Source organism: Phascolarctos cinereus, unplaced genomic scaffold (assembly GCF_003287225.1).
Source record: "Phascolarctos cinereus isolate Bilbo 61053 unplaced genomic scaffold, phaCin_HiC Scaffold_4;HRSCAF=312, whole genome shotgun sequence".
NCBI classification, from domain to species: Eukaryota; Metazoa; Chordata; class Mammalia; order Diprotodontia; family Phascolarctidae; genus Phascolarctos; species Phascolarctos cinereus.
Genome location: NW_027555847.1, coordinates 46,896,566 through 46,922,888, shown reverse-complemented (window position 1 = coordinate 46,922,888; position 26,323 = coordinate 46,896,566). Strand labels below are relative to the sequence as shown.

Below are 26,323 nucleotides of genomic sequence, written 5' to 3'. Positions count from 1 at the left end.
TCCATGGTACTTTCTTGCTACACAAAAATTTGAGTAGCTCTTCATTCATTCATTACCTCAGGACAAAACAAAAAGTCCTCTGTTTGCTAGACTCCAACACCAACCTACCTCTCCTTATACTTTCTATCTCCACCCTAAGAAGCAAACAGGTCTACTTACCATCCCAGGACCCATCAGTTTATCTCCCATCTGTGTGCCTTTGTACAAGCTACCATCATCTACACCTAGCATTCTTTCCTCACTTCCACTTTTTGGAAACTTTAGCTCCCTTTTAGATTCTACTCAGGGACCATCTCCTCCAAGAAGCCTTTGTTGGTACTCTCTCCCTTCCTAAACTATACTGAACTTATTTGTTTAAATGGTATTACACTAGTAAAATGTAAACTCTATGAAGTTAAAGATTGTTTTTATGTGTCTTTGCATTCTCAGTGCCTAGGGCGGCCTTGTAAGTAGACAGTGCTTAATAAATGCTTGTTGAATTGATTAGACCAAATGACTACAACTTACGAGATGATTGTTCTTGTGAAACCAACTCTAAAACGTGACCTGTTTTTATAACAATAAACTTAATGTCTTCTATTTTGATCTTCAGAGTCTATTTGAAAACTCAATTTCTACCTACTTTTTGGAATAGAAATCTAGCAATGACCTTTGACCAAAAGCAATAAAATTTGGCCATTTAGATGAAGAACAAAACACAAGTGTAAACAAAACGGTAATTCATTAAATTAAGGTCCCTTAATGGCAGCTGGAAGGCACAGTAGATAGAGTACTAGGCAAGAAATTAGGAAGATTTCAGTTCAAATCCATCCTCAGACATTAGGTTGTATGGTCCTTAAGGGCAGGAATTACATTTTGCTTGTGTTTGTATCTTAGCACAGTGCCTGGCACACAACAGGTTCTTAATAAATGCTTAGTGATTGACACGACTAGTTGTGTGACTCTGGCAACTCACTTAACTGCAGTCTGCCTCAGTTTCCTCAACTGTAGAATGGAGTTCAGAATGCTACCTACCTCTTAGGGTCGTTGTGAGGATCAAATGAGATATCTGCAAAGTGCTTAGCATAATGCCTGGTATATAGTAGGCATTATATAAGTTTTTATTCCCTTCCCTTTTCAAATCTAACATTCTTAATCTAAATTGCTATATATGCTTCATCTCTAATGATAACATACTTTATAACAGATCTGTGATTATACTGCTAAAGTGAACATTCTATGAAGGAACTCCCTCTCTCTATGAATCCAAATCAGTACCTTCTCTGCAATCTACAATCTTAGCTGCCTGGAACATTGAGTGGCTAAGTGACTTGCCTAAGGTCTCGGCATCAGTATGTGTCAGAAGCATGCACTTGAATGCAGGTCTTCCAGTCTCCTTATCTTCTAGACCATCTCTCTATCCACTAGAGAGGCAACTAGGTGACCAAGCTGGACCTTAAGTCAGGAGGATCCGAATTAGAATCCTAACTGTGTGACCCTGAGCAAATCATTTAACCTTTGTTTGACTCCATTTCCTCATCTGTAAAATGGGGCTAATAATAATAGCACCTACCTCCTAAGGATGTAGTGAGAATTAAATAAGATAATATATGTAAAGTGCTTTGCAAATCTTAAAGTGCTATATAAATGCAAACTAGTATTAGCTAACACGAAGAACCACAGTGCTAACACACATTTCTCCAACCACTCCCATAGGCATAGAGGTACCATGCAGGAAGGACATTGTCAAGATATTTATTCTGACCATCAGTGGGACAAGTTGGCAGTCCTTCTTTAAGAAAAAATAAATAGTAGGCCACAAATTTGCTAGAATTTCTGTTTTCAGTCCTAGCATAGCAGCAAATGAGAAGCTTGAATTTTCTCTTCTTGTTGCCAAACAAGCCCTGTATTCACCTCCCTAGGATTTTCCCTGTGAAATAAATATCTGACTGACAACCGCAATCCCCAAAGAGCCCTAAATTCCATTTAGTTAGGGCAATGCCATTTTCTAGCTGCTCATCATTAACACGTCACTAAAGGAGTTCACTCTGCCAATCCCTTTGAATCCGTTTTTCAGTTCCTCTTTCACCCACTCATAACCTCAAATAGAAGGCTGGAGGGGTGGCAGTGGGTGGGGGGAGATACTGAATGGTTTTGCAGATACCTTTTCCTGTGTCCTGCTATTCATCAGCCATGGAAAGCCCACATGAATGTAATAGAAAGCTTATTCTTTCTTTCTTTTTTCAAAATTGGGCTAAAATTGATGTAATATGGCATTTCACTGAAAACAGACTGAGATCCTCTTGTCTATTAATACAAAATTGTTTGCTAACTACATTCTGATTAGGGAAGAAGGTAAAAGGCATAAGCATTAACGAAAGGAAAAAAAGGAAGGGGAGCCTCAAACTACTCAGAAACAATTCTGGAGGAACTTAGTGATGACTTAAATAGAATAAAGAACACTCTCTGCTTCGATGGATTGTCTTCCGTTTTCCAGATCAGCAATTGTTTCACTGGGATTCAGTTATGAAATGTAGAATTAACAAAACTTTGACTTGACCAAATTGTATGCATTCAGTCAACGTGGAGTAATCTCAGCCTTCTAAACAAACAAACAAACAAACCAACCGTCTCCACTAGGCAACTATTCCTGTGCCCTCTCTTAGTTCCATCTTCTCTGTGCTTGCCGGTATCTAACAGTAAACAGCTCTACTCCATTTATTGGCAGTTACTGCTGAAGGTCACACATCAGCAGTAAGCCTAAATTCCAGGAAAAAAAAAAGGCAGCTCTTATGTAAGACCTGCCTGAATGTTGGCAGGCACCCAAGAGAACAGTCCGCTGCAATGTAAAAAAAAGTAGGACATCTCTGCCTTACGGTGAACGTCCTGAGAACTCCCCCTGAAGGACAAGGCGTTTAGTGCTTCTTTCTCTTTCCTCCTGACCCGCCTTGAAGCAACACTCCTTCCCAGCCATGGATGGCTCTCATTTCTTTTTCTGGGATTTACAAACCTCACCTTCAGTCTCATGACTTTCCCTGCAGCACAGACAGGATGCTGGGAATTCAGAATCTCTCAGCACCAGAAACAGGCAGGGGGGTACTCAGGTTCGGTTCCAGGCCAAAAGCAACTGTGGATGGTGATGGATTTAGTTTCTCTTTTCCAACATGAGGAGCTAATTTAGCTGCTAGTCTAGGGACAGGGAGCCAGAGAGATGATACCATGCTAACTGAGAGTAAATGATGATTCATCACGTTTTAGGGAGGACATTGATAAACTGGAAAAAAGCATCCATAGGAGGGCAGCCAGGAGTGGCAAATTCCTCCTTCAATTCATACCATATGAAAAGAAGATGAAGGAACTGGAAATATTTAGCTGAGAGGAGAAGATTTGCAGAGGTATGACTGTTGTCTTCAAGTACATAAAGGGCTGTCTCACGGAAGAGAGAAGAGGGTCAATGCCCTGGAAGGTCCCTTTCAGCTTTAATCGATTCCAACATCCCAAGATTTGTTCTAATTGGTCCCAGGGGGAAGAACTAGGAATACTGAAGGGAAGGTGCAGAGAGACAAATTTTGGCTGGGTGGAAAGAAAATCTTCCCCATGATTTGAACTCTCCCAAAGTGGTATGGGCTACCTCCAAGGCTGGATTGGCTGCTTGTTGGTGGATCACATAGAAGAGATGCTTCTTCAGGTATTGTTGGACTGGATGGTGACAAATGACAAATGACAAAACTCTGTGATTCTGTGGCTATGGAAAAGTCCTCCTTTTTCTTGTCTGCCTCTTGGAACCCTGAGCTCTTTTCAAGGCTCAGGTCAAGTACCACCTCCCATAAGAGGCCTCTCTGAGTCCCACCCCCCACCCACCCACATCGTCTGCTTCACCATGATCCACTACATAATTTGTATTTATTTATCCGTAGAGATGTTTTCCTGCGTTAGAACATAAGCTCCTTGAGGGTAGGGACTAGTCGATCATCCTTATCTTTTTATTCCTGGTGCTGAGCACAGTCCTTGGCTTGTACTAGGCATGTAATAACTACTTGTTGAACTGAATTGCATTATTTCCAAGATTGATGGATGGATGCATACTGTGATAACACATAAACTAAGAATACATCACTCATCTACTTCCTACACACCCTTTTACTTGGTTTCCAAGCAAAGGAACAATACATGGAAACCAGATTTGTGTCAAAGCTTTTATTTCCCCTGGCCCTCCCCTGAAGTCATAACTATCAGCTCATACTAGCAATATGGCCATATCTTACTATTTTCCAGATGACAAAGTACTTTCACATCTACTTGCTAAGTAAAGATTTCTATTTATTGCCCTGGAATGGGTTCCAATGCCAATAAAGGATTTTTTTCAGGTAAGGAATACTGAGATATAACTTTAAAAATAAAACAAAAAATCCCCACCATCTTCTCCCCAAGAAATATTTTTGAGTCAAACGTTCTTAGTGACAAAAACATGGTACCACACAAAAAAAGGAAAACACTGGAAAAAAAAGTCTTTTCTATTGTTTCCCACGTTTCCTAATGATGCCTTTGGCCAGACTCTACGGGCCGTAGTTCTGTCCCATTTTCCAGTATTTCACTGGGTCACAGGAGGTTAATTCTAGTCCCAAATGTGATGGCCCCAGCTGAGGCCATAAAGGCCAAGGAATTTTCCTTCTGAAGAGAAAACTGCATGAACTTTTCAGCTGAAGCTCCAAAGAACACTTCAAATGAGTTAGCCACCTCTCTCCTGACACAACAGGCTCCACAGAAAACTAATGTGCAGTGGTTTTCTCTTTCTCTTCTTTTCTTTTGAAGGTGATGGTAAGAAGAGTGGAGATACACCCATCCTTTCTTTTATTTGAGAAACCTATTTTGGTTGGGTTTAAAAGCAGCTTTATTCCAGAACACAGTTGAAAGGGCCTTCCAACATGCATTTTTGTTGTAGAAAATCTATCACCCTGTCCTCAGTTCACCTTGTGGTTACAAAAGCACTCAAAATTGCTTGGAATGGTATATGATTTTCCAAGTCATTTAGGACCCCTAATATCTTCCATCTATCCCAGCTTGAGAAAAGGGGGTAGCAGTCCTAAGACAATTCCTAACGGGAATCGCTTTGGTCCCCCACCAGAAGAATACATTCACTGTTGTCAAGAAGTTGTTGTTGTTTCTTCCCTTTTATTATTTAATCAGTTTGTCATATTGCTTTACAATTCAGGGTTGGGCCCCTGAGTCCATCCCATGACAGGATGAACTTATTAGATTTCTGAAGAACACCAACCTCAGCTGGGTCAGGTGAACCCAGTGAACCCAGCATTCTATTCCCAGCCCTTTTCTTCTTCTCTAAAGGAGGAGGAAGAAACCCATAGGTACTATGATCATCTTCAAAACAGACAAAGATGGTCAATGCCAACCAGACACGTTGATGCACAGCCAACAGACATTGCAGAGGCCTGAAGAAGTGGGGCCTTGTTTTCTATGCCTTACCAGGCTTTGACAGTTGCTAGTGGTAACAATGAAAAGGGAACCACCACTGCTTCCTCTGGGAATTTACAAAGAATTCAAAGCCTTGCCAGATTATGCTCTTTTCATAAACAGACAGTATTCCATTTCCTACTGTGTATTTATAGACACACCTGCTACAGCCATGGAATCATTCCATGAAGGAGTCATAAAGTCCCAGCCAGCAGACCAAGTTCTATATTGAGTGATCCCACACTTCAGCTGATCTGCTTTGGTCTACAGCAGGGCATTACAGGCTAAGACTGGTGAAAGTTCTCATTTTATGGCCTCATTTGCAATTCTAAACAGAGCTTGAACTTTCAACAGATAAATTAAACTCACCAAGGTTCTCATATCCTTGGGACAAAGATAGAACCAAAGGTCACCAACATTTCATATTAGCAGTGCTGGGTTTGGTTGTTATTGGGGGCCATTCTCCACCCCCACTGTACCCCACCCCAAAAGGGAAGCTAAAGTAGAAAAATAAATGCCAACATATTCAAGGAAATGAACTGAAATCACTTTACTTCTCTTCCCTCTCCACTCTGAATTCTCCATGTTTCTCCATGCCTAGAAGATGTGACCCCTAGATCAAATTTACATAACATTAGAAATTAAGGCTACTAATGAGTATCGTATAGCAGAAAGAGATTTGGATTTGGAATATGGGGACCTTGACTCTGCCACTAACAAGACATATGACCGAGGGTAAATCACAGCCCATCTCTGGCCTTTGATTTTTTCATATGCAATACAAAAGGAGGACATTAGCTGGCATTCTAAGACTCAGTCTAGTTTGAAAATTCTGTAATCACAAGTGTCATTCTCCTTAAACTGACCTGGTCATTTCTTATCACTTCTGATTTCTGAGGAAACAGGTATTAGAGCAACAGTGAAAAAAAATATCCCAATCTATTTGGTGGAGGGGTAGGGGGGAGTAGATTCTAATTAAAATTATATTTTAATTGTTTTCCCATAAAAAGAGACAGCTATCTTCCTATAATTTTATTAGTTTTCTGGACCACTAAAAAACATCTGATATAAATCCGTTTTTAGCCAATTTTACTCCTTGCCAATATATACCAATTCTCAAATAACACAAAAGACTTTTTATCTGTGATGAATAACTTAATTTGTATCATCTGATTAATGTGAAAAAATAATATCCACCCAAATATTCAAAGGATTTTTTTAAGTGCTGGTTCATGAATCCAATCTACATTCAAAACTCTGTCCAAAATTAACCATCCTTCTTCAATATTGCTCTGCCATGACAAGACGAGTTAATTCAAATTTTCAGGAATTTGGGAGGGGTTCTATCTGTGCACAGAAATCTATAGACAATATGTTTTCTAAGAACTGGTGCCATTTCAACTCCATGGAAAAAGCTTCAGCTATAAACCTTCCACTTCTAATCCTCACACTCTGAGATGTGCTCCACTATTTAGAGACAAAGCAGGAGTAACTCTCAGTTAATGTCCATTCCTACAGTGCCATTTTCCATACAATGTTTTAATACCACTTTTTTCTCTTGGTTAATTATCCTTTATCAAGAAAGTGAGGATCAAACGATATAATAACTGGAATGTGCTTAGCATAGTGCCTAATATCATCTATCATTATTATTATTATTATTTTCATTCTGAACCTCAGACTAAGTCCAAGTATGCTTACAGAATTTTCAGTTTAATGCTTTGTATAAAAACAAAGTTATTTCACTTCAATGCTGTTCTCAAAAATGAAGGTTTTGTTCCAAAGTGCATGGCCAGCATCACCAAGAAATTTAGCTTCATGTCTGAGCAGTAAGGAAAACAACATCCCAACTTCACAAGGCTTTCTCCACACTGAAACAAAAACTACTTTCCTACAGATGGCACACAAGCCGGTCATGAGAAATGCCAATGAAGAAGACACGTGATATACTAAGACTCACTCCCATGGGCAAAGCAGACAAAATTAAATGTTAAACACAAGAGAGACTACAGGACAGACAGGTCATGGGGCAACTTGGAAAAGAGCATGGAAACACCACTATGGGACATTTAAAAGAGAAAGGAGGACCTCAGTATTATCCGATTCATCAATGGAAATCAGCTGAAAAAGAAAAAAAAGGGAGGGGGAGGAAAATAAGCATTAGGAATATTAAGTATAAGCCAATTCAAGTTCTAGGCACTATTAGAGATTGTCATAGGTTAAAACACAGTGCTGTAAAATTATTGTAATTGTCATGAAAGCCCCAACCGGGTTCACAATGCTGTCACCCTATTCGGTGACATCAGCTATGTTAGAAACATTCTACCAGGCAACAAAACAGACAGGATGCAGTCATGCTTTGTTCACATGCCGAGTGTCAAACCACATCGATGGCCCAACCAAGTTCTAAGAACTCCACCCTGTGGCTTTTGAGTTGGCTAAAATGTGTACAGAACTGTGGGCCAGGGAGAATTCCCCAATTAATAACGTCATCTGTTCAGCCAGCAGTGGGAAAGAACGGGAGCTGAAAGGCAGACAACGAACATCAACTTGGGAGGTGGAGAACCTCTCACTTTCAATCTTAACAAGACTACTGCAACCCAGACTGAACAGTGACACACGCTGGACACAAGCCACTGAATCTCTGTAGGAAACCACTCAATTTTCATGGGGTCACCTGGAAAACAATGGGATGAACGGATCCCAGGCCCAGAGATTCCGAATCCAACTCAACTACTAAGTTTAAGAAGAAAAAACTGTTCAAGTTGAAATCAAATGTTACTGTTGTGATGGTAAAGAGTTAAAAAGATTAAAAAGGAAGAAGATTCCTTCCATTAATCAGCCCCTACACCAGTGAATTCCATTTAAACAACAAATGGAAGAGAACTAACAGTAGTGGTCTTCATTAAAAATTCTAAAAGGGTTTTATGTTAACAGTCTCCATGCTAACTTTGACACATGAAATAAACTTTAAATTCCTAACAGAGACCTGGGAGCTAGAAATACAAATGTCTTACCCAGCTGGGAAAAAAAAGTAAGTTTTAGCAATCATTGAACAATAATTTGGGCACATGGGAACCCCATGCTTCCTGTATACAACAGCTGAAACTATTCAAGGGAAGAAATGTACTTTACTTGAATTCCATAATACTTAGATACACCTCTTTTTTAGATACACTGACTTCCCTTTCAATTTTTTTTTAGCACCAATTTAGGCAAACTGCCATAATGTAACTTTTATAATACTGGTTATGCTAAATAAGCTCATATCTTATAATAACTAGGTTGCCTCTTGAGATGTTGTTATGAGACCTGAATGTTCCCTGTTGATTACAAAGGCAGAAATTGTCTCCGGCAGAATGTATCCTCCTTGAGGTCAGGAAAGATTTTCATTTTGTTATTTTTGTAACTCCAGCACCCAGCACAGTGTCAGACGCATACCAGCAAATTAATAAATGTGTACTGGATTGATCTTTGAGATGTCTGCTTACAAAAGATTCTTTTCTTTCTTGGCATCATTTTAGAACATGGATATGGTGGGGCATAATCAATAAATATGGGGGAGAGGTCACATGAGAGGAGGTGAAGCAGTTCAGGTTTTTTGCTTTGTTTCCTTAATAAAGTGAATATGATGAGAAAAGTAGAATTTTCCAACTGCTAAAATGTCTTTGTTACATTTATAGGGGACAAGAAATGCTATTATCTGTTTGTTATTGGTATTAGAGGTGATAGCTGCCATTACCTCCTAGAATGTCTTCCATGGCACTGAGGTCTTTTCATCTGCTTCTCTGAGATGATTTAATTTCAATAAAAAAGAAGGTGTCAGCAGTGGTGACCCTACCAGCATCAAAGAGAATGCAATTTCTACTCTTATGGAAGCCAAGAAAAATCAAGTGGGCACAAAAATTCCTTTTCTACTGTCCCTAAATTGTACTAGATGATCTTCAATATCATAAGATCATCCCTTTTGGCTCTGAAATTCAATAAATGTAACTGATGTGGGCCAAGAGCCTCTCTTTCTTTTTCAGTTAGTTATTTGTGCCTTTTCTACTTCCTCCTTTGTCAGCATGAAAACAGGCAAGATCTTATCACATATTTGTCATCTATTTCTGGATGGATATGAATGGTAACTCTTTGAAATTAATGGGAATTAATGGAATTAGTGGGAAAGGAGAGCAATCTGCCACCTTCTACATGATCACAAAAGCCTTGCATTTATGCTGATGGACAGACAAAGATAGGGAATCCAGGAGTTCTACTTTCTCGGTCATAAAAATTCAAAGTAATTTGATAAATACAATGTCATATTAATAAGCTAGCTTACAAAATGCAGAATGATGGACTTGGAAGTCAGGAAGAGTTAAGTGCTAATACTTCCTGAGATACTTACCAGCTGTGTAACCCTGGGCAAATCAACCTCTCTCAGACTCAGCTTCCTCATAACATAAAATGAAGATAATAACATCAAGGTCATGTTCAAAGTACTTCCCATCAAGAAGTTTACTTTAAATGATGTTATTCAGTCAAGTCTGACTTTCCTGGACCCCACTTGGGGTTTAAGGCCACCTATTTCCGTCCTCTCATTTCAAATGATGAGGAGCCTGAGCTCGAAGAGAGGGAGAGATTTTCCAAAGGTCACACAGGCAGTGAGGACCAGAGGGAAGATTTGAACCTGGGTCATCCCTCTATCCACTAAACCACACTGCCTCTATAATTAGTAATCTAACTAATTTGCCAGTTGACAGGAACAGTCTGTAATGTACAGGACTCAATGGCTGATACATATTAAGCATTTAATAAATGCCTGTTGATTGACTGAAATGTAAAAAACGGCCCTTTATTCTAAAACAGACTCCAGCGGTATGTCAAACTTTAAAGAGCATTGAGGGTCATTTATTATTATATGTACATATTGATATGAATGCCCTAGATTCCTTACTTTATAAGACAGATCTATTCCTAAGGAATTTCCTATAAAACTAATCAAATTTTAAAACCATTAGAGAAGCCTGAATTTAAAAAAAAAACTTTTGAATCTTTATGTAAGGAATGTAATTATTAATTACTGTTAACTCCATATTTTCTTACGTCAGCCTATCTTAAGTCAAGGCAAATCTGTGTATACACATGAGTTGGTTAGATGTCATTTCTCACCGGGGTGTCAAATGTTTCTATGGGAGGCTACTGTGTGACTACACATTTAAAAGGGGCCCTCCAGGAGTTCCCTTTCATGACACTATTTTTCATCTTGCTACTTTATCTGTATTCTTTTTGTCATTTTGTATGAAACGTTTTAAAATCTTCTTTTGACTCTGGTAGCCCTAAATATGCAAACTCATAAAAGAGTGAAAGCGACAATGTCTTCCCCCATCCTTCTGCAAATGTAGCAAATGTTTCTGAAGGCCACTCTGCTTTTCTGCTAATCTGAGGCCTCCCTTTGATCAACAGTAAGCACTAAAATTAAAAAAAAAAAGGCAGTAAAAGTTCACTTGTATCTGGTGACATTTATTTTGACAAGCACACCTCAGATGCAATTCTTGTGACATCATCACTCCACTGAGTAAATGAGTTGTAGGATATTTTGGTAAGGTATGATAATCTTCACATAATGATCCCTATTAAATCTGCCAAAATGAGGCTGAAACAATGAATGAGCACTGCAATTCCCAGGGAAGACTTGGAGAAGCATTAGTGAGGTTTCAGTTCTGTTCTGTTATTGTACAAGAATTATTTTTGGTGGGGGGGGGGAGGCAGGAAGGTGTAGGGTAGAAAGGATACAAGACTGACTTTGTTTTGTTTTCTGTGGAAATGGGTAGGAAGTGAACAGTTCCCCAGGACACTGTGGGTATTTAGTCAACATTAAGGATTCCAGATGGTCTTCTTGCACTTACAGTCCTACTAAATGGGCAATGTGTCTTTAAAATCAATTTTTAAATCAGTGGCTTTTTGATAATCAGAAAGACGTATGTAGCAATAAGACATGTAAGTTCTCTATCTGCATGCACACACATACATACTCATACATGCTTCTCCGTCTCTTTCCTTCCCTCTACACACACAGACACATCCACAAACACACACACACACACTTCTGCATTTGGAATTTAACTATAAGCTAAAAGCAAGACATGTACAACTTTGATAATTATTTACTCTGAAAAGAACATGATATTATGAGGTGAACAGCCTAGAAGAGAGATCTCAGTATGATTAGCTTTTTAAAGGCTCACACAGGATAAAATCATATTCTGGAAAGCATGTTGGCAAGCTGCTGGTTGAGTTCAAACCAAAAATTAGAGACTCGGAAAGCTATTTCCCCAATAAATTTTAGGGAAAAGTTTTGTTTATTTTTTTAAAAAACAGTCAATATTTGATCAGATTAAGGTAGGATTCCCTCTCTCCCTCCCTTCCCCCTTTTCATATTCCCTTAATTTAATGGTGACTGAAGTTGAATGAAAATAAATGCCAAGTACCTTTTCTCCATAGCCTCTGTCTTTGGTCATCATTTCCCTGAGTGTTTGTAACACTTTGATACAGAGCTTTTCTTCATTCTCTTCGAGCAGCTGTTTAGTATGTTTTATTAATCTGAAAAGGGGAAGAAAAGGAATTGTTTGATTTTCAGCCACTGTCTTTCAAATGCAGTAACTTCTCAGCATCTCAGGATAATTGGACACGGGGCCAGGAAGCCTGGACCGAACGCCCTGCACTCAGCAATAGGTCCCAGAAGGTCACTGGCTGGCTCACCAGCTCATCTGCATCTCAAAAGTGACACCTGGTGGTGGATGGGGAGAAGCACTAGCTAAGGCTCCAGATGGCATCCTAGGTCAACTTTGAATGCTTACATTCTCTAGTATTTATTATATGCCAGCTGTATACCACATACTGCTCCGGGTGCTAAGCCCTTTCTCTACAATGGTAAAGAAAATACGGTCTTTTTGCTTAAAGTAGTTAACAATATATGTTTTAATAAGCAGGAAAATCAAGCTCCTAAAATTCATTTAAACAAGATAATTTAGATGGCATGACTAGCCACATCTTGCCGAGTGTGGCTTGAATTAAACAGATAAAGTAAGGAATCACATGAAAATGCTTATTGTTTCCCTGATGGAATGTAAGCTCCATGAGAGCAGGGGCTCTTCCACTTCTGTCTTTGTATTTGCAGAGCCCAAGATCTGAGAGGCAGCATGGGGTGGTGGATAAAGATCTTGCCTTGGAGTTAAGAAGACATGGGCATTCAGGTGTGTGACTTCCTACTCCTACTGGCTGTGTGACCTCGGGCAAGTCACAAGTCCTGAGTATCCCAGGCAACTCTGCTCTAAGACTGTAACTTGCAGCGGCCAATCCGTAAATGATAGAGAATGTTCTTCACCAATAACTCCCTGTACCACTGATATCCACTGAAATCACAGTTCCAGTAAAAAAAAAAATTCCCAGAGTCTAGCCCAGTGCCTGGTACATAAATGGCATGTGATAAATATTTGTTGCTTGACTGATTGTGGAGAACATATACTTGTCCCTCGTCCAAAATATGATCTTCCTATTAAGAAGGTGGAAATGGGTGGGATGAGCATTTAGCGAGCACAAAAATCTAGATATTAGTGTATATATTTCTAGGATTTTCCTGCATCTTAAGTCTGTGACAAATAGATACTATAAAGTAACAGAAGAACAGTGAGGTACAATAAGAAAGTAAAAAACTTTGCCACTAAAATTAGGAGCAAATTACTGCAAATGGTTTCAACCAATAGGGCTTTCCCTAACTCTCCATTCAGTTCTCGCAATCTTGTTTTAAGAAAGTGACCACAGTTAAAGGCTGTCAACTTGTTCAAGGCAAAGGATCTACTTCTTTCTATGAAGTTTCTAGGGCTCTTGAACTAGGCTCTTCCCACAGCAGGCCCCCATGGGCATTCTTGGGGGGTCTCACAGGGGAGTAGCACTCACTCTACCCCAGAGACACCAGCAACTTACTTGCAGATAAAGCCTCCACTTTCACATTTTCTTCGGGCATCTGTGTTCTCTGGGAAAAGCAGTTCTGGTCGATGGAGCACGTCCACGAGCACAGACAGCTCTGCCTGGACAAGGGGCCGCAAACGGTCTTCTAATGCAGACACTATGTCCTGGAAGGCACCAGCAAGCAGTGTTAATGGTAGAGGGTGGTGGCTAAGCTTTGGCATCCTGAGAAGTTGGGTTCATCCATAAGCAGTTTGGCATACTATGACTCTGCACCATCAACTGACTCATGGATCACACTTCTAAAATGACCACTTCTTCCCCACCCTCCATCCTCATGGGAAGTGCTAGTCTTTGAAGTGCAAACTTCCCACCACCCATCCTCTTAAGGAAATGGAGTCTTTTAGGCCAACAATGCATTCCATGTTACGGTTACATGAAAACACAAACGAATGAACATGCTGTATCAACATGCTAAATAGATGTACCCTGATAGCATGATGGTCTTCAAATACAAAACACACTGCTGTAGAAAAGGAAAACAGAGAAAATGTGAAAGGGCAGCTAAGTCAAACACCGCAAAGAATATGTGCAAGGCAAATAGCAGAGAACAGATGAAGGGATGCGTTCCACCAGTGGGAGTGTCTCTTACAGGATGGTGACTTAGGACCAACCCAAAGCCAGGATGGCTAAGACGAATACAGACTGCTAAACAGAAAACAGACTCTAGGCTCAGTCTTTGAAAGGGAGAAAAACTCTTAGGCATTCATTTCTGAGGAAAACACACACACAGAGTTTTATATTTATTTAATCCAGAGTCATAGCAAATCTGCTTATTTAGCTGTGAAACTTTTCAGAGGCTACAAGGCATGGTGTTTAGGCTAGAGTACTTGGAAGTCAGGAAGACCTGGGGTCTTTAACACGAGCCAGGTGGTGCCATAGTGCACAGAGTGCTGGGCCCGGAGTCAGGAAGACTCTTCTTCCTGAGTTCAAATCCGCCCTCAGATACTTACTAGCTGTGTGACCCTGGGCAAGTCATTTAACCCTATTTTTCTCAGTTTCTTCATCTGTAAAATAAGCTGGAGAAGGAAATGGCAAACCCCTCCAGTATCTTTGCCAAAAAAATCCCAAACTGGGGTCACACAGAGTCAGACATGACTGAACAACAATAACAATGAGTGTGACAATCTCTCTGAGCCTGTTTTTTCAGTGGTAAAAGGAATAGAACGGTCTCTGCCACACCTACCCTCCTGAGGTTGTTGTGAAGCTCAAGTGAGACAATGCATGTAAAGGGCTCTACAAATTTAAAAACTTTATACAAATGTCATGAGTAGCAGAAGTATTATTCCATTTGGACAAGCAAAACAAATTATGTGGTCACTCAATTTGTGGGTGCAGAAAGACACTAATGATGCTCAGTAGAACCCAGTGACTTCCACCCAGATTTCTTCCAAACCTCTGTGGCTCAAGCAGAATCCTCGAAAGACCCCAGATTCTGCTGACCTCAACTTGAAATCACATCCTCCAAAATGTAATAATGTAGAGCAAATATCTCATAAAACAATTTGAAACCTACTTCTCAACATCCACGGTATTAAGTGGTATTTATCAACTCAGCCCAATTCATGGAGGACTTCCATCTCAGTGTCAATGGAGATCCCTCAAGAAGTTGCTATGATAATTTACTGAGTGATGTACTCAATCATAGTTTATGAGCTGCAAGCTAGTCTGACCAATGGTCATTTTATCCATGAGGAAACTGAGAATCTGAAAGGGGAAGTGACTTACTCAAAGCAATCCAAGTAGTAAAGAGCCTGGACTAAAAGATACCACTTAGGGTCCCAAAGCGTAAGTTTCTTATATGAGAGCCTCAGGTTGAGAACAGATCTTCTGAAAGAGCCTAGCCAACAAACTGGGAGTCAGAAAATCACCAGGAGCATCTGTCTCTTCTCAATGCCACTTACTCATGATGTAAGACAGCCCTCCCAGGTGACAAAAACGCAAAGCTCAGAGCCTTATATCTTAGCTGCTAGCCCTCTGCTTCCTGACAAGAGCTGGTTCAGACACTTTACAAGTCTAACTAATCCTCTGAAAAAGGGATTCTCCATCTGTGGCCTGGACCCCTCTGGAAGCCTGGTGAAGCTCATGAACCTCTTCTCAGGATGTTTGTGGCCTATACTCATAATGGAGGGAAATGCTAATTTTTAATTACAGGTTAGTCAAAATAAAAATGTGCTATTTTCCCCATCCAGGTTCATGGAGTCCCCTGAAATTTATCCACAGACTGCTTTGACTCCCAGTTAAGAACCTTTAAAGCAATCAATACCTTCCCATGACTCTCTCAAGACAAAATTGTCTTTTCCTAAATGATTTCAATGCTATTTTATCTCCAAAGCTCACAACTTTGAAATTCCTTTACTTCAGTTTGGATTGATCCCATATGCTTGGTCAAACCCAAAGAGTGCATATATTTGGGACTAGACCATCACCAGACCATCACCTGCAATCTCTCAATGATGTTCCTGTAATCACGGGAAGCGGCAAGCACAGAGTCCCGGCGAGCAGCATTTCTTGCCGACAGCCGCCAGTTCATGGCAGTTTTCTGCACAATGTTGTGTGACTTCAGGAACAGGTTGTTGACCTGGCTGTCCAAGTCCACAGGAATAGCGATTGCTCGGCTTTTAGCTGGAAGAGAAAAAGGTAAGTTCTGAACACTGGCCTACTTGGTGAGTTGTCAAATCTGTCTGTCTGCTATCTGTCTAACCATCTATCCTTATCCATCCGCGTAGCTATCTATTATCTATTTCTCTATAATCTCTCTAGTTCTCTAGCATCTACAAATAATTTTTTTATTTGCCACAAGAAAGACTGAAGATAGTCAATCTCCCATATAAATATATATATATATACACATACATACACATCTATATCTACATCTCTAGTGTGTATATACATACATATATATATATATATATATATATATATATATATATATATATATAACACATACATACATATATACACATATATATCTGCTACAGCTAGGTCCCCATTATTGTGAATAATGAATCCCCCTGAAGCGACTGCATTATTTAAATTCGCCTTGCAAATTTTCATTGGGCTAGAACCAATTACCATATTTTACATATTATAACTTCAAATAGTGAAAATAAATGAATGAATAAATGAATCTCAAATAAATGAGATCACTTCACAGGGTTCATCATTTGTACTAATTAGTACCTTGCTGTAGGTAGCACAGTGAATAGAGCACTGGGCCTAGAGTTAGGAAGACCTGAGTTTAAATCTGGCCTCAGATTTAAGCAAGCTGGGCTTAATCTGTTTGCCTCAGTTTTCTCAACTGTAAAATGGGGATAATAACAGCACCTAGCTTCCAGGGTTATTGTGAGGATCAAATGAGATGATATTTGTAAAACACTTAGCAAATCTTAAAGAGTTGTTTAAGTGCCAGCTTTATCTATTTTTCTATTTTACATGTATGCATACGCAAATAAACTCTCCATTACTGATGGCAGATATTTAATATCATATTGACTTGATCATTATTCTGTTATCAAGTAATGTGTAGCAGTCAGAAGCTGCTGCAGAGGTAAAAAGGAACCTTAAAGAGCCCCTAATCTAATTCCCTAATTTTACTGAAAAAACAAACAAACAAAAAACTGAAGCCTAGAGGTGACTTACCCAAGTTCACAAAGAGAGGCAAATGATAATTACAGAAGTTGACATTCATATAAAATTTCAAGTTTTACAAAGTACTTCCCATGTTATCTCATTTAATCCTCAAAACAACTCTCTGAGATACATATTGCAGGTATAACTATCTCCATTTTACAGACAAGGCTCAGAGAGATTCAAAAGGCTAATAAAACATTAGAAGCAAGATTCCAACCTACATCTCTCTTACCTGCCTCAGAACTAGAACTTGAACCCAGGATCTCTGCTGCTAGATTCAGAGCTCCTTCCACTACATCATGCTAATTTTTAAAGGCCCAAAGAAATCATGCCTGGGAAGGTAAACCCTAAAAATAATCACTCCTTTTACTCTCTGAAAGGGCAGATTATTTTTAGATTTATTCTGCATCCTCTTGTTAGCATAGATAATTGAGACTGCACATGGATTGAAAAAAAGAAATGATAAGAAATCCTTACAAACTTTGGGCTTTCCATGGTGTAAAACTCTTAGATTTTGCTCCTCCTACAAAGACCAAAGTTGAACAAGACCTCTGTGAGCGTAGAGTGCCCAAAATGTTTAAAACCCCTCACCAAGTCTCTAAGGAAGTTAGAGAGGTCCATGTAGTTACTGTGCAGGTACTTCCAAAGTTGGATTTCTCAGTTTAAAAGATAACTGACGAGAATAATTTAGGCTTCTGATGGCACAGGGCAATGGATAGAAAAGGACTAGCAGCCACTTCGCATTGCTTTGGAAAGGTTAATGCAAAAAAAAAAAAAAACAGATATGGGGTGGGGCTGGGGGGTGGAGAGGAGGGAGGCAGAAGGTGGAGTGGACAGAGGGAAGAAAAGGCAGGAGGCCCTCATCCCTGAAGGGTTCTCTTCCAACATCTGCTTGTTCCCCTCTGAGGTTGTGTTTCCCATATTGCCCAGGCCTACACAGACAGTAGGTGTGTTAGAGCCAGGGCTTGAGCTGATGTCTTCCTGATTCTGAGATTAGTACACACTCCATGCACAGTACATACATATTACACACACACATACATGAAAACATCTTTTGTTGCCTTTAAAAACGCACTCTGGATACTGAGGCAAGCTTTCACCTTCTAAAGTATCACCTTCTAAAGTACTCATTAGACAAGTGGCTTGCTCAAAACTGAGCTGAAAATGATTTATTAAACATCGACTACTCAGTTTGACACAATCACAGGATTTCACCATTTGAAAGGACCTCAGCAGCCATCCAATCCAATCTCCAGTACAACATAATTGATAAGCGGTCATCTAGGCTCCGCTTGAAGGCCTCCAACCAGGTGGAACCCGCTATGTCCTAAAGCAGTCCCTTCCCCTTAGCCAAGCGGCTAAGAAGCTTTTCTGAACATTAAGACTTAAATTTCCTTCTCTGTCACTTCTACACCACAACTAATTCTGGATTAAAACAGTCTAATGTCTGGTTCTGAAGACAGTCATCCAGAACTTGAGGACAGTCAACATGTCTCAGATTTCTCTCATAGAGGCTTCTTAGGGCTCAGCAAATATGTCTTTCTATGAGATGCTATCAGCAAGACTATCAAGGCCTGGCCTAGTCAGACTGTAAGTTAAGGGGTTCTTTTCTCTCATGTTTCTATAGGCACTTTCAAAGTTGGATTTCTTGCTTTTAAAGGAGATGAAAATCAAAATGTACAGATCTAGGCCCAAAGAAAAGAGGCAGAGCCACCTAGTTAAAAAAACAGAAACCAAAAACATACAGGCAGCAGATTCAAATGAAGATTACGTGGATTGTTCCCTAGAATTCTCCATCTACCTGTGTTCCTTGCTACTCCTTCCTGACTGACTTGCAAGAAGCACTTTAACTATGGAGAGTATTTGGCATGGAAAGAGTATCAATTTCTCTTAACCTGGAACTACAGGGAGTACAAGCAGACAGCTGATGGATACATAGCACTTAGGACAAAAATAAGTGATACTCATATAAATTTTGCAGGCAAATGGAGGAAGAGGGACAGAGATTTCTGCATTCTATTTTAAAGAGCACAGTATTAGGGGCGTAAAGGCAAGAAGAGAAGAAGGAACTCAATCATAAAAGTTCTACTTTATAGTCTGCAAAGTACTTTCTCACAGCAGACAGCACAGTTATTATTAACGTTTATTTAAAATGTAATTTTTTTAACCAACAAAGAAACTCGGGATTGGTGAGATGAAATGGTTTACCTGTGCTCATACAGCCAGTAAACGGCTGAAGTAGGATTCCAACCTAGATTAACCATTTGCTCTTCTGAAACTTTATAGACTAGGCTATAGGGGCTTTCCACCCATTCATGCCTTCTTTAAACATAAAACACACTTTGGTTACATTAGAAACAAAGTCAACTGTCAGGTTTCTTACCTACATCAGAGAGCACCCTTATACAACTCTCCACGGAGGCTTTCTGGCTCGGCATCAGCCAGTTGCAGTGATAAACCCTGAATACTCCCTGTAGCAGCTGTACAAAGACTGGCTGACGAGTCTAAAAGGGGAAAAAAAGAGGAAAAAGATCAGGGAAAGTTGACTTTCACTCCCTCAAACAAACAGTAAGGCATCCCTCCTTATGCCCAGTTGGGTTTTCAAGAGTAGATCTCTTCATTCACAGTCCAAACAAGAAGTATTCCAGGGCAAAATGGGGGAGAGATCAGATGAATAGGGAAATCAACAAACATTTTTAGGAATCATTAGAAATAGTAAGGAAGGAAAGCAAATAATTATCTTAAGCCAGAGCACAAAATTGAAGTTATCTGCCTTGAATTATCCACAAGAAGGTCCCCTAGGAAAGGAAAGAGAAGCAAGGGAGGGTGTTACAAAAACACAACCTGGGTCTTGTATGAAGTATTGTCGAGTTTTGATCTTCATCTCCTAGCATTGTCCTAGCTCCAACCCCTAGCCACCCAATCCCAAGAATATAACATAACATAATATAATACAAAGACAGCAGAAGTAATGAATCAATGTTTACACGTTATCTATAAATGATACTGATTTCCCCCAAAAAGTAGGCAAAAGATCAATCACATCCTACAACAAGAAAAGTGCAAGCTTTCACTTGGCCAATTCACGTCTAAGGATATGGGGATCTCACACCTTCAGAGGGTAAATCTACTTTAGGTCTTGAAATCCGCACTAGAATATTTCAATAGATGAGGGATACATGCCTCACTTTATGTTCTCAGTTCACACAGTGAAAAAGCTAATCAGGGGCAGCTATTTAGAAATACTCTAGGGGCAGCTAGGTGGGCAGTGGATAGAGCATTGGCCCTGAAATCTGGAGGACAGACCAAACACTTGATACTTATGAGCTGTGCTACCCTGGGTTAATCACCTAACCCCAATTGCCTAAAAATGTAAAAAAGTTTTTTTTAAAAAGCTCATCAGCTTAATAAAAATTAGCAACCAAATATTCTACATGGCATTTGGGAGGGGAAAAGAGCTGAATGAGGCAACTGAGCAAACACCCTTCGAATGCTAATAAAAATGATGTCTGTTGCATGAAAACTGAGGTTAGTCAAAGAACTCGGGCCTTCCTGTAAATGTTGGCACAGAGAAGAATCTGATCTCCATCTTCATAAAGCGCTTAAACACCATATAATTCAATTCATTGGTGGATGCACTTTCTTCTTGCTTGTTTTTATCACCGTCGGGGAGAGAAGTGACAAGAGCCCAAGGATTTACAGAAATCTCAAATGAGAATCGACAACAGCAGCTAGCATTTACTCAGTGCTTTTCTTTCTTTTTTTTTTTTTGCAAAGTGCTTTGCAAATATTTTCTCATTTGATCCTCACAACAATACTAAGAGCTAGTTGCTATTATCATCTTCTTTTTTTTTGGATGAGGAAACTCAGGCAGACAGAGGTTAAGTGACTTGCCCAGGGTCACACATCTAAGAAGTATCTGAAGCTGGATTTGAACTCGAGTCTTCTGGACTCTAGGCCCAGCGTTCTATCCACAGTGCCACCAGCTGCTATATCAGTGTCTTTCAACTGCTCAGAAGCTAAATACTTAAGACAAAGAGAAATGTGTATTAAGTGCCTTCTATGTATCTATCTGTGGGACATAGTTCTTGCTGTCCTGGATTTAAAATTTAGTAGGGGAGATCAGTCATACACACAAAACACACAATAGACAAAATAAGGCTGCACTGGCTTAAGTAATAGACAGTAAGCACCACACAAATTGCAGAGAGCACCATCTTCAAAAATCCTATGTTCATACGATTGCATATGAAAAGGACGTTCACAACTCTTTCGATTTTCACAACAACCCTTTATGGACCAAACGAGGTATTTGTAAAGCACTCAGCAAAGTGCCTGCACACAGTGGGAGCCACATAAATGCGTATTCCCTTTCCCATCCCATGGTAAGTACTATAGGTATTTTTAGCTCCATTTTTCAGATGAGGAAACTGAGTCTCTGAGAGGTTAAAGAGAATTAAAACATAGTACAAGTGATGGACAAAACTCTGATTAAACATGACAGGCCTTGACAGAAAGTTCTTCTGAGGTCTCACTCACATGGCTAGCAAATATAAGAGCTGGGATTTGAACCCAGTTCTTGCTCACTCCAAGTCCAGGCTTCTTTTCATGATTCCATTCAGCCCACGCCTACTCCTTTCCTCTTAAAAGAGCTGCTTTTACAGGATGCTCCATCTCTCTAATCCAGGGGTGGGGAGCCTGTGGCCTCAAGGCCACGCGTGCAGCCCTTCAATTGGTCAGTTACGTGGCTGCGAGGCCGCAGGCTCCCCACCCCTGCCTGGTACATTGTAAGATTTCTGCAAGGTAGATATTGACAGACTGGTGACTAAGAGGTAAGAATGCCCAAATAAATGCAATAAAGCAGTCACGTGTGTTGACAGTTTTCTAAGAGAGCCCAACAGAATGGTCTGTTTTACAATACAGTTCCATGGTTTACATGGAGACCGGCACTGCCACAGCGAACTGCCCCTTTAAATCACAAGCAAAACACCTGAAATATAACTGCTAGAATATTACTGCTTGGAGTTGGCCACTCAGGAGAACAGGGCTCTACTGGGTGGGATGAGTCTAGCCTTTAACAGCATGTACAATCTAGAGCCTAGGAGGTTGCTGATGCCAAGATACCATTTTCACTAGAGACTTGTGAATCACATTGCTGACCCACTGCATTCCCCAAGCATTCCTGAGCTAAATGGAAAGCTACTTCTATTTGTCTGAAGTAAGCAAGCTGCTGAAAATTTCCAGAACAAAGTGACAGGAATCATTTTGCCACACGTTGGGTCCAATTCGCATTATCAGAGGGAAGCAGATACAAGCCCAACTTGCTGAGCGTGGTCCTCAATGTCGCGTCTCTCCTATTCAGGGCTTCTCACCTTTTCCCTAAGAATTGCCCTCTTTTCTGTTAGCACAGTGTCTAGCACACAGCTGTTATTATTATTTGTCCTCCCTTTTTTCAAAGAGGACCAGTGACACCATGGGGTGATGTCCTGACTTGCATGTGAATTGGATGTAAGTGAGATAAGAGTCGAACACGGTCATCAGCCTCATTCTTTCTTCCAGAGTCACTGAAGTCCAGTGGCAAGGAAAAAATTAGAAGGACTGGCGACGCCCGGGACCCAGTGGATGACCTTGGCGTCTCTGATACCTGACCAAGCTCTACACACTCCACAGAGCCTGTTTTGGTCGCTTTCATGGCCATTGGAACAAATTGCTGTCATTCACCCATTCTGCTGGGGGAAGTATGTTCATGCTTGGAGGCAGACACCCCCTAACTTACCAAGGTGTCTGAGGCCTATCGGTTATCCTCAACCTGGTTTAGCCCAACTGCCAAGACGGTTTACTGGGGTGTGGCCACTGAACATGCTACAACTTCTTGGAACCACAGCTAAGAGGTGAGTGCCAGGTAGACAGCAAAGGTGGATGAGCAGCCCTCACACCAGAGGTGCCAGTCCTCCCTGAACACCCCAGTAAACATCCAATAGACGCTCATTGTTTGCCTCGGAACTCCCAGACAATTTAGAGCTAACTGTACCATTTTAATCCCCACAGTGGAATGCAGACTCCTTGAGGGCAGACTTTCATTTTTGTTTGTGTATTCTCAGAGCAGCACCTCAAACATTTCCCCCTCATTCTGATGATTTCACCGTTGCAGAGAATTTACACTCAGGAAATTCACTCTAAAAATGCGAATCTGCAATAGCTTTGCAACTTCTGGTCTTAGTGAGTTGCCCCAAGGCATGATTATAGCCTGCCCTGCACAGCTTGGTAGGTACTTAATAAAACACTGCTGAACTGGATTGAGTGGTGATCCTCGGGCAAGATGAATAAAAGGCTACAAGCCACACAAAAAGGGAAGAAGTGTTCCACAGTCACGATGTGGATCACATGGTTCTGGACGTTCCCAGTGCGCCCTGGCAACCCATCAGGGTTTCATCTTCACCCTTTTCCCTGGGGCTATTCTAGTCCTACCTCCCGCTGGCCTGCCAGGCGCCCTTAGCTTGGGTCACCCTCTCCTCCCTAAGGACATCAGGAGCCAATTCCATTTGGGCACTTTTCTTACCTGCAAAGTTGTGCTTTGGTCAGAGAAGGGGGAGCTGAAGAAAGTCGTCACGATGCTCATGACGATCTCAGTCACATATTTCTCCAAGATTGAGTCAGCGTGTTTCCTGTCACTTGTGTTGTTACATGCCTAAGGAAAGAACTTGAGAGCTTTAGAGACAGTATTGAAACTTAAATATTGATTGTAAAGCTAAGGAATCACTGCTGCTCTCCTGATGGTGTCATGACTGATCAACACTAAGAGCTGAACAAAAAACATTTAGATAAATAATTTACCTAAAAAATAATAACTGGCTTGGGCCAAGTCGCTTCTAGTTCTAAAAATTCTATAATTTTATTCTGTTCTTATAGTCATGGTGGACCTCAAAGGGATCTAAATTCTCTCATTAAGCTGGAATTTCATTTTATCAAATACAGCTCAAAAGAGTAAGTCTTGACTTAGAAATCTTTCTGCACATATAGGCAATGTGCTGTGGTAGAAAAGATGGTGCATTTGGAGTCAGAAGGCCTGGGTTTGAATCCTGGCTCTCAACACTGGGCATGTCAGAACAGGTCTCTGGGCCTCAATTTCCTCATCTAGACCTGGAAGGAAACCTCATCCCCCTGAAATTTTCCAGAGAAGGAAACTATGACCCAGAGAGATGAAATAATTTTACCAAGGTCACAGGCAGTAAGTGGCAAACCTGGGATTTGATCCCAGGACCTCTGACGCCAAATCTAGAGCTCTTTCCATGACATCATTTTCGTTAGATTGTAAGATCCATGAGGGCAGGGACTATCTTTTGCCTCTCTTGGTATGTTCAGTGCTTACTTAGCACAGTGTCTGGCACACAGTAGGCACTTAATAAATGTTTACTGGGGGCAGCTAGGTGGCACAGTGGATAAAGCACCAGCCCTGACGTCAAGAGGATCCAAGTTCAAATCCGGCCTCACACTAAACACTTGACACTTACTAGCTGTGTGACCCTGGGCAAGTCACTTAATCCCAATTGCCTTAAAAAAAAACCCAACAATAATAAAAATGTTTACTGGGTTGAATTGACAGCACGTTGTCTCTAGTACCTAAGATTCCTTCTAAATCTATGGCATGCCATCTTCTTAATGGAATTTAACTTGTATTTAATTTGGCTATTTTGAGGACGCCCATAGTGAGGCTATAACCACAAGTCCAGTGAATAACTGATTCAAGGTAGTAATTATTTATCAGTGTGCCACGCTAGCTTTTTGGCACTATGAGGGACAGAAAAGGTTTAAGAGGGAACTAATTAAATTAAGAAGAGCTGACATCGAGACAGTACACTTGTGCTCACCATCTCGCAAATTCTCACAACCACCCCGTGAGGATGTTGGTATAAGTATTCTGGTGCCAGCTGGATGGACAACCTCTGGGTAAGAACCCAGATCTTCTGAATCTAAGCACGGGGCTTAGTGCTACCCCACTCTGCCTCTTCTTTGAACAATCCAGGAATCAAGCTGTGCCATCCTGAAGGCCCTAGGCTCGTTTGGGACAAGCAGAAGAGGAACTAGCAGCAGCTGAAAAGCCAAAGCCTGAAAGGGTTCTGACATTAGCTGCCGAGTGCTATTAAATGAAGGTCTCTGGCACATGGCAAAGTCAGCTAGTACTCTAAGTGCTTTCCAGGCTCTGGGCCTAATATTTCTGTCTGCACATCTGACACCAGGCAATAAATATGCTCGGTGTTTGACATGCTTACTGCACCCAATGCACAAAACCAAAAAGGATATCGGAAAATCTATTAAGTGCTGAGTTAGAAAAGATATATCAAACGAGGAGATATGCTACAGGTTCCCACGCACACAAAAGTCACAAAAAAAAAATGGTCAGGTCCAGAACATTCTCTTATAGGGCTGGATTTGGTGACTATTAATGAGATGGGGAGATCCCCATAAACCTTGCCTAGATCAGCATGACAGATACTATCTCAGAAAACAAGTTGTGGCTAAAAAAAGAAAATAGACAGATTTCTTTCCAGAATATAACTAGTAAAACCCACAATCAGCAACAAGCAAAAGCCAAGAGGGCAAAAGTAAACAGGCCAGGAGACTTCCATCTAGAGGCTCACAGATTTAGCCATAAGGGACTTTCGAGGAGATACAGTTCTCTTTTTACAGAGGAAGTTTAGGCACTGAGAGGTTAAGCGTTTGCCCAAGGTCACACATGGGGTAAGCAGACCTTGCAACTGATCTCAAAGGCTGGGGTTTTTTCTTTTGTACCAGAGAGATAAACAAGGTCAGCAACAAATGCCTGGATCACAAAGACAGACTTCACCTTCGGTTCCTAAACGTTCTTACCCTACAGATGTCAACAAGAAAATTCTCAAACAACTTCCACATATGGTTACTGGTATAAATCTCCTTCATTTCTACCTCGGTGTCCACATAGCAATGATTCAGGAAGTTGATGTAGGCAATTTTAACCTGGAAGGGGGGATGAAAAAGAGGTGGGTAAGAAGACAAATGGCTGCACGGGTTAGAAGTCAGTGTCCATGTCATAGAACAGGCAAAAATAAAGGGTTGGACTAGACAATTTCTAAGGTCCCTTCCAACTCTAAGTAAGAACCTGTGAGTTAATAATAACAACAGCTCATTTTACGTAGCGTTTTAAGGCTTGAAGAGTGTTGTACACACACAACTCATTGGAGTCTTAACAATTCTG

The 26,323-nt window shown here is 40.6% G+C and overlaps 1 protein-coding gene across 9 annotated transcripts in view; it reads right to left on the bottom strand.

Moving 5' to 3' along the window:
- The window catches only part of ITPR1 (inositol 1,4,5-trisphosphate receptor type 1), a 393,174-nt gene that overhangs the window by 156,271 nt on the left and 210,580 nt on the right, over nucleotides 1–26,323 (bottom strand). For 6 of the 9 annotated variants that reach the window (XM_078152159.1, XM_078152160.1, XM_078152161.1 and 3 more), the window contains 7 exons: nucleotides 25,960–26,085; nucleotides 23,651–23,779; nucleotides 19,475–19,595; nucleotides 15,899–16,083; nucleotides 13,417–13,565; nucleotides 11,922–12,033; nucleotides 7,537–7,569 (listed from right to left, as the gene is read on the bottom strand). In XM_078152159.1, coding sequence (XP_078008285.1) covers nucleotides 7,537–7,569; nucleotides 11,922–12,033; nucleotides 13,417–13,565; nucleotides 15,899–16,083; nucleotides 19,475–19,595; nucleotides 23,651–23,779; nucleotides 25,960–26,085 — 855 coding nt within the window. The remainder of the gene's footprint in view (nucleotides 1–7,536; nucleotides 7,570–11,921; nucleotides 12,034–13,416; nucleotides 13,566–15,898; nucleotides 16,084–19,474; nucleotides 19,596–23,650; nucleotides 23,780–25,959; nucleotides 26,086–26,323) is intronic. The other 3 variants (XM_078152165.1, XM_078152164.1, XM_078152167.1) reach the window with 1 other exon arrangement.